The sequence below is a fragment of the Festucalex cinctus genome, chromosome 3 (genome assembly GCF_051991245.1).
Source record: "Festucalex cinctus isolate MCC-2025b chromosome 3, RoL_Fcin_1.0, whole genome shotgun sequence".
Taxonomy (NCBI): Eukaryota; Metazoa; Chordata; class Actinopteri; order Syngnathiformes; family Syngnathidae; genus Festucalex; species Festucalex cinctus.
The window spans coordinates 20,217,399-20,228,049 of record NC_135413.1 but is presented as its reverse complement, the minus strand read 5'-3'; the positions used below and the strand labels follow the sequence as shown (position 1 = coordinate 20,228,049).

Below are 10,651 nucleotides of genomic sequence, written 5' to 3'. Positions count from 1 at the left end.
AATGCTTCACTTGGGGGAGGAAAGGCTTCTCCAGTATCTCAGTGAAGGACTTGAATGAGCCCAAGCATGACTGACTTTGGATCAAATGTAACTGTCATTCAGTTTGATTGATTTCATATGGCGGTTAAGTGTATGCGTGAGTGTTTATGTGTGATAATTATTGTGTTTTCAGAAGAACCGCAATGTCTCTCCAAGTACCCCACGCAAAAAGCTGGGGGTGAGGTATTGTGGCCTTCTAGGCCATCTAGTGCACATTTACATCTTGATTAACCCGACTATCAACCGGGTTTGAATATTTACAGTCCGAGCAGATGCAGCGAGATGTCCGTCGTGACGTCATTCATCCAAAGAGACCAGTTGGGATATTGCGCACTTGCACCTGTAGTACTCAAAATGTGGCATCGGTGCTGCCATTTGAGAATATTTTTATCAAAGCGGATACAAAAGTAACTGCAGTGCAACACCGCAGTTTTGCTGCGTTTATGCCAATCATCGTCGATAAGCATTCAAATGATTTAATCTAGCATAAGTGCAAAAGGCACACGCTGTCAGAATGGTCCGTCAAAGTAGCTATAATACACAAACATTTCCTCCATGGACCCACAGCGTTGACATTCGTCCACATCCTCGGAAATTGACATTATATCACAAATTGTGTGAATGCTGAGAGATGCAACAAAAATTGGAGCATCACAGTGTAACATACCGTGAAAGCACGCCCTCTAGGGGATGACATCGGAGCCGCCGCACATCAAGTTATGCGGCAGAACGCAACTGAAAGTGGACAGCTGTGGAAAAATACCGTCAGAAACACACGTAAGCAACTGCGATCCGCGGTGTTCTTATCGAGAAACATTTTGAGGTCAGCTCCAGTTTATATTGAACCACAAACAACGTGGCGCGATTGTCAACGAGGAAATGGATTTCCCTGGCTGCTGTAGCTCTATTAGCATAATCCAAGAAGAGGAAACGGGCTAGAATTTAGGACATCCGTGTGGATATTTGAGAGGTTCTGGGCACCATTTGCACTCGCATATTTCAGCAACAGATTCACTACGCTTCGCTTCGATATATTATTTTCTTTAGAAAGCTCGTGATACAATGTGATATTTTTTATTTTGGTTACATGTGCATTGTGCAACTTTCAAAATTTGAATTTGGGTCCAGAAAAAGTGTTCAGCTCGGTGTCATTTAAAAACTTCCAATAGATGGGAAGAACATTTGCACATCCATTCTGGATGAGGGGCACATTTAGTGGCTAGATAATAATGAGCCATCCTTCAATTTTCATGAGGGCCACAGCCTCGGTGACAAAGAGCATAAATGTTAACTTTGGGCGGAAGGCAGGGTACACCTTGCATACATTCACATATTAAGTGCTGGCTATTGACCATGTCACATTTCTCTGGACCCTAATCCCACTGTCTGGAAAAAAAAAAAAAAAATCGCAATTTCACATATTTTTGTGCTTTTAGTGTAACACCACAAGATGGCGCCAAAGCGCTGGTTAAAAATAAAATAATTGCTGTCCCATTAGTATTCTTGAAGTGACAAATCTTAACTAAGATCTTTGTATGTTTGTATGAAAATGTGTACTTTTTTAAAAATCTAATAATGTTTAAGCCATTTACTTTTAAGGAAAATTTAAGACGATTTTAAGATGATAATAAATTGTTTTGGGACCATATTACATTTATTGTTGACGATTCGCTGTTGTTGTTTTCAGACACCCTGATCCCGACCCTCTCCCACACAAGCAAATCTCCAATTTTTTTCAAGGTCCATACTGTGCTCCGCTTAAAAGAAGCACAGATTGGGATCCCCCCCCCCCCACCCCCCACCCCTTTCATGATGTTTCACTTCTTCCATATAAGAAACTTGGGGCGCTAACTAGCAAGCAACGTGTGTTTTTACAAAATAGGCGAATAAATCTGATTGGGATTGGGATTAAAACCATTTTTAGAGTGGCTTGGTTCAGCATGGGTTAATGGACAATTTAGAGCGCTTAATGAACCTAACAAGGATATTTTTGCAATGGCCAGCGTACCGGGAGAGCATGCAGACTGTAATAATAATAATAATTGATATTATAATATTAAATTAGGGGTGCTTGACTCTAAGCATTCACACAAATGCGTCTAATAAGAGAGTGCATGGCCTCCAGGGTGAAGGTGAGCTAACCCAGACAAGTTAGCTGCTTTGACAGACGGGCGACAGGTCACACGGCCGCTGAATCCCGCTCTCCTCGTCATCTTCACCTTCATCACTCGTGGGAATTTCCTCACGCCCCTCGGGTGAGCTCGTCTCGGCGTCGTGGGGTTCACCGTCATCAGAGATTTGGGGGTCCTTGCGCGGAGACGAGGCTCCAAAGTGAGCAGACAAGCCCGGGAAGGCCGCCGCAGCTGCGGAGGCTTGTGCGGGGTACAGCCACGGGAATGGGGAGACCAGTGCCGCCGCTGCCGCCGCCGCCGCCGGGTACATGCCCTTTTCCATGTTGCTTTTTTCGAAAAGAGGCATGTAAGAGGCAGCGGCTGAGGGGTTGATGAAGTAGAAAGGCATGCAAATCGGCGTCTGCTGTCCCACTCCGGTTAATCCCATCAGAGAGTTCATGAACGCCTCATCGGCACCTCCCAAGCTATTACCGGACCAGTTCATCTTTGGTTTCTTTGCCGGGTGATCGTCCCCAAACTCCTGCTTGATTTTCACGCCTTTGGCCGCCTGTGAGGTGTTGTTGTGCTCACACTCTTTGTCCTTGCCCCCCTCGCCCCCGTAGCCACTGTCCGTGTCCGTGTCGTTCTCAGTCAGATCCCCGCCTTGGGTCCTCTGGATGACCGGGACGCAGTTGGCCTGGTTGTCGCCTTTGTGCCCGTCTGGTGAGACGCCGGCGGGGAACTGGTTCTGCTGCTGGGGGAGGAGCGAGCCGGACTGGACCCGGGCCAGGGCCTTGTGGAGGTGCTGGACCAGCTGGGCGCCACTCTGCTCGTGCGCCGTCCAGTTCTCAAACTGGCTCAGGTACTGCAGGACTTCTTTGGCGCACGTTTGGAAACCGGAATGGAAAGCTTCCGCATCGGTGTGTATGGACGACTTCATCGGCCGCTCCCCTGTTAAAAAAAATGATTAAGAAATAAATACATAAAATAAAATAGTTGAACCGTTATGCGATTCATTTTCTTTGCATTTACATTGGATGCTCCTGCCAAGAATAACATCATAATGATTGTTTATATGAAATTGTGCATTCTATCTATTTTGCAATTCTTTTAAAAACAGTGTGACATTAACTCATTTGCTCCCAAAAACGTATAAATACGTTCTATTTTAAATATTACCATGGTCCCAAAGACGTATTTATACGTTTTTTTGTGTTTGTTTGTTTTTTATGCTAGAGCATACAGAAGGCTTTGATGCAGCCTCTGACCTGAAAAGGTCACTTAAAGCAATGGTAGTTATTACAAAAAACGGCCAGTAGGTGGCAGCAGAGTATAAGAGATCAACCAGGGGCATGTTGCAACAAGCTATTTTCCCCACTGTTTTAAACTGATGTATGAATAATGTTGAAACTTAGCTATATTATAATGCTAATTGCTGCAAAACGGAAACAGATGTACTTTTTTTCCTGACGAAAAAAAGAGACTAATCTTTCTTTTGGCAGGTTCCATGTTTTTGTTTTTGTTTTTTTTATAGCAATAGAACATAATATTCTGTGGGCCTTGCAAAATCGGTCAAAATCCAGTAAAACAGCCGGGAGTGAAGGGGCAAAATGGCTGCGAGTGAATGAGTTAATGGATGTTTAATCATTAACAGTATTTCTTATGCACCACTTGTTTTTGGATACAAAAAAAACATTGATGAGGTGTGTCTCGAAAGCACAACCACAAACAGATCCTGCAGTATTTGCTTTGTTCAGTGTGTGAGAAGAGATGAGCGTGGAAAATATGCTTGCTCACAAAACCCAAGGGGGGTCATCAAGGTGACCCCTTTTTAAGACGTGGATAGCATCAGGATAACTATGATGATGAAGCTGCAGGGGAGCCCGGAAGAATTCTTCTAGGAGTGCATGAAGGCATGGCAGAGAAGGCTCCAAAGGGATTACTTTTATTTGTCGCTTGGATTTGAAATATATCTTACACACCTTGCATCAAAAAATGTTATTTATAACAAGCATGTATGACTTCTGTTCCTTATGTTTCGTCTGGATGATTACACTTAAAACTACTGTGGAGGGATTTGCCCAAATATATCTTTACAATAACCTTTATATTTGACCATTTATGACTCAACAGATTCTAATTATCACCAAGCCTGCAAGAGAGTGTGCAGTTTCATTTTTCTGCCACAGGTGGCAGTAGTGATATAAAATGAAATTTTCTGCATTGGGCAGCTAAAGGGATATTCAACAGTAAATCAACTTTTTTTTTTTTCTTTTTTTCTTTTCCTGATAAACTGTATAAACGGGGGTCTACGAATGCTGTCAACATGTCCTGGTCATTATTTTGACATTTCAGCTGAGATAGGCTCCAGCACCCCCCGCGACCCTTGTGAGGAAGAAGTGGACAAGAAAATGGATGGATAGTGCATGCTTGTTGAAAGTTTGAAGTTGGGGCAAAAACCGTATGTGTGGCGCCATCTTCAGGTTAAACACTGGGATGAACATAATTTGGCTGTTTGTCCTTTCATTGGATGTCAAGTGATTGTACAATATGACGCAGTCATTCTGCCACCCACTGGCTCAGTCTCGTACACGCCCCCTTAGCAAATTGGAGTTGAAGTAGTAGCATTTTGCAAACATATTTTTTTTTTAATCATTTTTCAGGTTAGTGGTTTATTAGCATAGCATGGTTAGTTTATTTACCATAACTTGTGGTAGCATAGAAATGATTTAGATTGTAGTTTTTACTGCTGCTGTCAATCACAGCCAGACCACGCCCTATTGGCAAGCCCAACGGTCCTCCAGGCAACACCCCCTTTGAGCGGCGTTTTGAAATATTAGTGAGGGGGTGGAGCAAGAGTCTGGTTGGGGGGGTGAGTTACATGTAAGTTCTAAGATTCACCCATGAACCCTTAAATAATCAGGGGCATGTTGATAAACAGTCCATTGCATTAATTAATTAAATTCAAACATGTGAATGAATCAGTTGCACTAACATACCCTATTCTATTATTTTTAAGGATACAATTACAACAATTTACCAAATTGTAATCACGTGCAACAGATGTACATGATCAAATTAAGCAATTTTCTCTCTGTCCAGAAACCTGTGGAAATGTGGTACATTTCACAGTTCTCAGAACTTTGTCAAGCTCCCTGTTGAACACTGCACGAGCTCATAGAAAAAAAAAAATATGGCATGTATAGTTTCACGGTTTCAAGATTCTCCCCATTTCCACCATTTTTCTGCAGGTGGTAAAACTTTCAATGCAACCTCAATAGCTAGCCTATACATACATTTTGCATTGTACAAAAGGACAACATTTGAAAATATTTAGGGGTCTCTCTGGGTTTCGGTTAAGGTAATTATATTTCAGGTTTTTATTGTCAAAAAGCTTCATTTAACCTGCACAGTGGGCAACAACAATATGTAGGGGCTACCAACTTCAAGTTCAATACGTGATGCAAAACATCAAAAGATATAAAACCTAAAGGCGACAACAACACGTGATCGACAAGTGTCAGCGCACGTGCGCGTCTGCTGCACTCCGAAGCGCGTCCGTGCGTGCAAGTATTATTTGTTCTTTTCCACTGTGCGTGCATGCGTTTTCACCACACCTATCTGCAGTATCTATACGGATTGATGAAGCGTGTTGATCTTACCGTTCTGCAAAGCAATGATCTTCTGGTGCTGCTGCTCTGTGACCGCAGTCAAAGCGTTTAAATGTTTCAGAGTTAATTCCAGAACAACCGCCTTCTCCAAATGGCCCAGCGTCTGTGTGGACATCCAAAAAAAAAAAAAAAAAGTTTGACGTCTCTATCTTTTAAATGCTTTATTTCTCCAAGCAATCTAAACTTTTAAGATTTTTTTTTTTTTTATATCTTACCGACAACTTTAAATGTTCCGGCAGCAGATCCTTCAGCTGACCGATACATTCATTGATTCGGTCTCTCCTCTTCTTCTCTATCAAACGGTGTGGTAACTTATAAGCGTCCTGTGGACAAAAGAAAATGTGTGTTCCAAAGTTACGTAATGATTACAACAAAAATAAACAATGACATAAAACGTTGGCAAACGTTTCTAATTCCACACCTTGCCGCCATCCTCCCGCTTTATTCCCCTTTTGGGTTTGCACATGTACAGAGAGGGGTAGTCCACCCTAAAGTACAAGAGTGTCCAGTCAACACACAGCTTTTTTTTTTTTTTTTTTTTTTTTCTAAGACTTTGCAAAATAGTTTTAAAAGACGCTCACCCCAAAAAGTCCGCGCGCTCCATGAAGTGTCTTTCCTGTAAACGTGCTATTCTTTCATCCATCAGGCGTCTCCTGCAGCTTTCCTTGGCACAAATGTTTGTTATTCCACGAGGCGCGCGGCTGACGGTGCACACGGTGTGCGTGTCCTCTGCTTGGAGCTGCGCCGCCTAAACACTGATACCTCCACTTCCCCCTCCGCCGCTGATGTGTCTCTCCGCCCCAGCTACCCCAACCCCACCGCGGCGCCCCCCCCCCCCCCCTCCCCCGTCTCCCTCCACGCCGCGGCCACTTCGCAAAGCCGCCTGCCGTCGTGGCCAGCAACAGCGCACGCGCGACTCAGCGAGGGAACGGCTTGCCGCTCACGTGTCCTCTCACGGTACAAAGTCCGCTAAAACCTGCTCGGTGCGCGTGCTCGTGCGCGTGCGCGTGCGTGCCTGCCTATGTTTTCACTGCAGCCGCAGCCGGTGAGCCAACAGCTGGAGGCTGAAATCATTCTGAGACTTGATTCATGCAAACGACTGAACGAGCAAATGCTTGGTGAGAGTTTCAAATCAACTGAGGCGTCGTCGGGTCACGTGTACTTTAAACTGTACACCTATCTGATGCACTTTTGGAAATTAGTCTACCATAGGAAAGTGCACATACTCTGTACTTAAGAAAGGCCCTAGTTGGTAGTAGAAGTGCTGATTCGACTTCTTTACTTATTCCTACTTTAATGACTACAGGCATCTATACAGTAACTGTTTTGATTTGACTGTTTTTTTGTTTGTTTGTTGGTACTGGTATTAAAATATTAGCCAAAAATAATTATTGGAGAGGACAACTTTCAACAATTCTCTTAGACATGGATGGGGAATACAGTATCTTGCTTCTCCAAATCATTTTCAGCCATTGTCGTTAATTCTCCCTAATGTCACAGCTGTCCCTGCTGCCCTCTCATAAGACCCTAATCAAATCAATCAATCAATCAATCAATCAATCAATCAATCAATCAATCAATCAATCAATCAATCAATCAATCAATCAATCAATCAATCAAACATGTTGTGACATTCAATATAGGGCCTGCAATTTGAGGCCTTCAGCCTACGATAAAAATTTGACACATTAACTGAACTCAACTTCATAATTATTGCAATAGTTAATTATCATTCATAATAACTATTTTCTGTCAAACTAAAATATTGAGTCTTATATTCAGAACGTGTCAATAAATAAAAAATATTTAGCATAGCATTAGCAATAGTAAGACGTGATTGTGTCAGGTCTGATTTGTGAAACGTTAAAGTAGCACTAAGGAACTTTTCATCCATCCATCCATTTTATGAACCGCTTGCTCCTCACAAGGGTTGCTGGAGCCTATCTCAGCTGGCAATGGGCAGTAGGCGGGGTACACCCTAAACTGGTTGCCAGCCAATCACAGGGCACACAGAGACGAAAACCATCCACACACACAAGCACACCTAGGGACAATTCGGAGCGCCCAAATAACCTGCCATGCATGTCTTTGGAACGTGGGAGGAGACCGGAGTACCCGGAGAAGACCCACGCAGGCACAGGGAGAACATGCAAACTCCACCCAGGAAGACCGGAGCCTGGACTCGAACCCGAGTCCTCAGAAATGGGAGGCGGACGTGCTAACCAGTCGTCCAGCGTGCCCAGGAACTTTTCAACCTTAACTCATTCACTCCCAACCATTTTCACTTTAAGGTGTTTTCCTGGATTTTGACTGATTTTTCAAGGCCCGCGAAATATTAATGTTCTATTGCTATAAAAATATGGAACCTACCAAAAGAGAGATTAGAGTCTCTTCTTTTATCAGGGAAAAAAAAAAGTATGTTCCTATCTGTTTCGGCTGTGCAGCAATTAGCAATAAAACATAGCTACGTTTCATCGGTTTTCACAATGCTGCTTCGAACTGTGGGGAAATCAGCTTGTTTTAACATGGCCTGGTTGATCTCTTATACTCTGCTGCCACTCAACCATTTTCTGCAGTCGAGAGACTGCATCAAAGCCTTCTCTATGCTCTGGCATAAAAAACAACAACAACAACAACAATAAAAAACGTATAAATACGTCTTTGGGACAATTAAAACATTTAAAATATGACGTATTTATACGTTTTTGGGAGCTAATGAGTTAATAATATATTTTTATAACTTCTGATGAAACATTGACTTAAAACTAGTTGAATGGTACCTTTTCTGGCCTGAGGGGGTCTGTATGATTTTTACTAGCACTAAGCAACTTTGAGGAGGACGATAGGAACACTGCCACAAAAAAAACAAAAACAAAAAAACTACAAATGTGCTGACTGCTTTATGGCATACGTCACTTCCCCCATTCCCCATTCTTTACAAAGACAGAGGTCAATTTGAGTGTCAACACCCGCTCGCGTGAACTCAACAACGATGCAATACGCTTGTCCTCATGGGAAATATGGTCTTCCTTCAGGTATAACATTGCCGCTTTTGTCCATATGGCGTTGCCATAATCAACGTAAACTGAAAGTTCTTTAGTGTTGCTTTAAACTTTCCATCCAACCATTTTCAATACTACGGTGCTGGAGCCGATCCCAGGTGACTTTGGGCAAATGTTATACAAAATGATGCCAGTTTATGCTGTGGTCTATCATTCGCCAGTTCTAATCAACTATAAGAAAATGACGGTGTGCATGCACTCTTTGCGCCAGCTTCAGGTAACCCTGGCAGAAATGTGGCCTTGTAGCTTTCATCTATTCACCAAAATGAGTACTTTTTTTTTTTTTTTTTTTATAACCCACAGAGTTACTTTAGCATTGGAAATAAAATATAGAATCTCAAAACTCTTGGCAAAATACCTAAAAACTGAGCCTCCTCCACTCCTTGGTCATCCCAGGTAAAACTTTTCAGACCCGCAACAGAATTTAAAACTCTTTGACTGCCAGGCGTTATAAAAACAAAATAAAAAAATCACTTTTGAGCATTTTAACTCATCTTTCAAGGCAAAAAGAATATTGTTTGCCTTTACTACATATACAATGTGGCTACTCAATGAAAGATCGCATTCCATTCATTGGAATTTTACTCATCATCATGAAACGTCTTTGGCAGTCAAAGAGTTAAGTGACTCCCATACTAAATCCGTCGGATTTAGTATGACGTCCGTCCACCCTTTGCAGCTAGAATAGCGTCAACTCTTCGGGGAAGGCTGTCCGCAAGGTTTAGGGGTGAGTTCATGGTCATTTTGAACCATTCCTGCACAAGCACATTTGTGACAGGAAGGCCTGACTCGTAGTCTCCACTCTAATTCATCCCAAAAAGCCAAAAAGCCTTTTGCGTTTTTATTAAAAATCTGTAGATTAAGAATGGGTTGTCACAGGAGGAAGTCAAAGCAGGTTGAAAACGCTAATGGACAAAAAAAAATCTAACCGAGTGCCGTCAAATAGGAGCATGATTCTTCACATTTTTTTAACCAAAAAAAAAAAAAACAAACCCGAGTCTTTACAAAAGTCTACAGTTTGTAAACAAAGAGAACATGGGGCTCAAATATTGAGCGTGTGCTCCTGTTCACGCATACGTGCGTTCATGTGGTGCATTGTAACCATGGCAGCAGCCCAGCTGTGTGCCTGAACACGTGCATCACGCTCCTTTATTGAGCTCAGCAGGCAGTGCAGTTCTTATACCTTCTTTTTCTTTTTGCTCAATTAATGTGTATAAAAAGCAAAACATCGTTTTTTTTGGAGGTGAGCTGAAGACTATCCAAGGTGACTTTGGGTGAGATGCGGCTAATCACATGGGACAGAAACAACCATTCATACCTATGACCAATTTACAATTGAATTCAATTGACCTCACGCACATGTTTTTGGAAAGTGAGAGAGCAAGCATGCAGGGGATTATACTAGAACTTTTCTAAATATGCAAAAATGCAAATCATCCATCCATCCATTAACCGAACGCTTATCCAACTTTTTGCAATTAAACAAGTTCAAAACATTTCACTTCATAACACAGTGGTGGATAAAGATAATTCATTTTTACAAGCAAAAATAGTTTCCTCCACTTTCTGTTCTGTGTTAAGATCCAAATTGTGAAAACACCACAAGAGTTATTTCCAAGTAACTGATTTTAAAATGATCAAAAAGATTACTAAAGATTGCTCCTATTGTGTTTGGGCTGCTGTGCAAGGGCTGATATATTCTGGTGGGTTACAGGTTTTCGATTGTCACAAAATCTCATAAAATCAACAAGTTGCCTTATTGTTTGAC

At 42.2% G+C, this 10,651-nt stretch overlaps 1 protein-coding gene across 1 annotated transcript; it reads right to left on the bottom strand.

Annotated features, from left to right (window-relative positions):
• Window positions 1-1,845: 1,845 nt before the first annotated feature.
• On the bottom strand, window positions 1,846-6,603 carry bhlhe41 (basic helix-loop-helix family, member e41). The gene is made up of 5 exons (XM_077516542.1): window positions 6,403-6,603; window positions 6,243-6,309; window positions 6,037-6,144; window positions 5,813-5,924; window positions 1,846-3,101 (listed from the first exon to the last, which is right to left on the bottom strand). Exons 1-5 carry the CDS (start codon window positions 6,462-6,464, stop codon window positions 2,191-2,193), a joined length of 1,260 nt encoding a protein of 419 aa, XP_077372668.1. The 5' UTR covers window positions 6,465-6,603; the 3' UTR covers window positions 1,846-2,190.
• Window positions 6,604-10,651: the final 4,048 nt, after the last annotated feature.

Bases quoted from the DNA above. Each gene is read 5' to 3' on its own strand.
- bhlhe41 (XM_077516542.1), bottom strand. From the start codon at position 6,464: ATGGATGAAAGAATAGCACGTTTACAGGAAAGACACTTCATGGAGCGC. The intron at 6,310-6,402 runs GTGAGCGTCTTT...CTTGTACTTTAG, and splicing joins GAGCGCGCGGACTTTTTGGG to GGTGGACTACCCCTCTCTGT. The intron at 6,145-6,242 runs GTGTGGAATTAG...TTTTGTCCACAG, and splicing joins AGCGGGAGGATGGCGGCAAG to GACGCTTATAAGTTACCACA.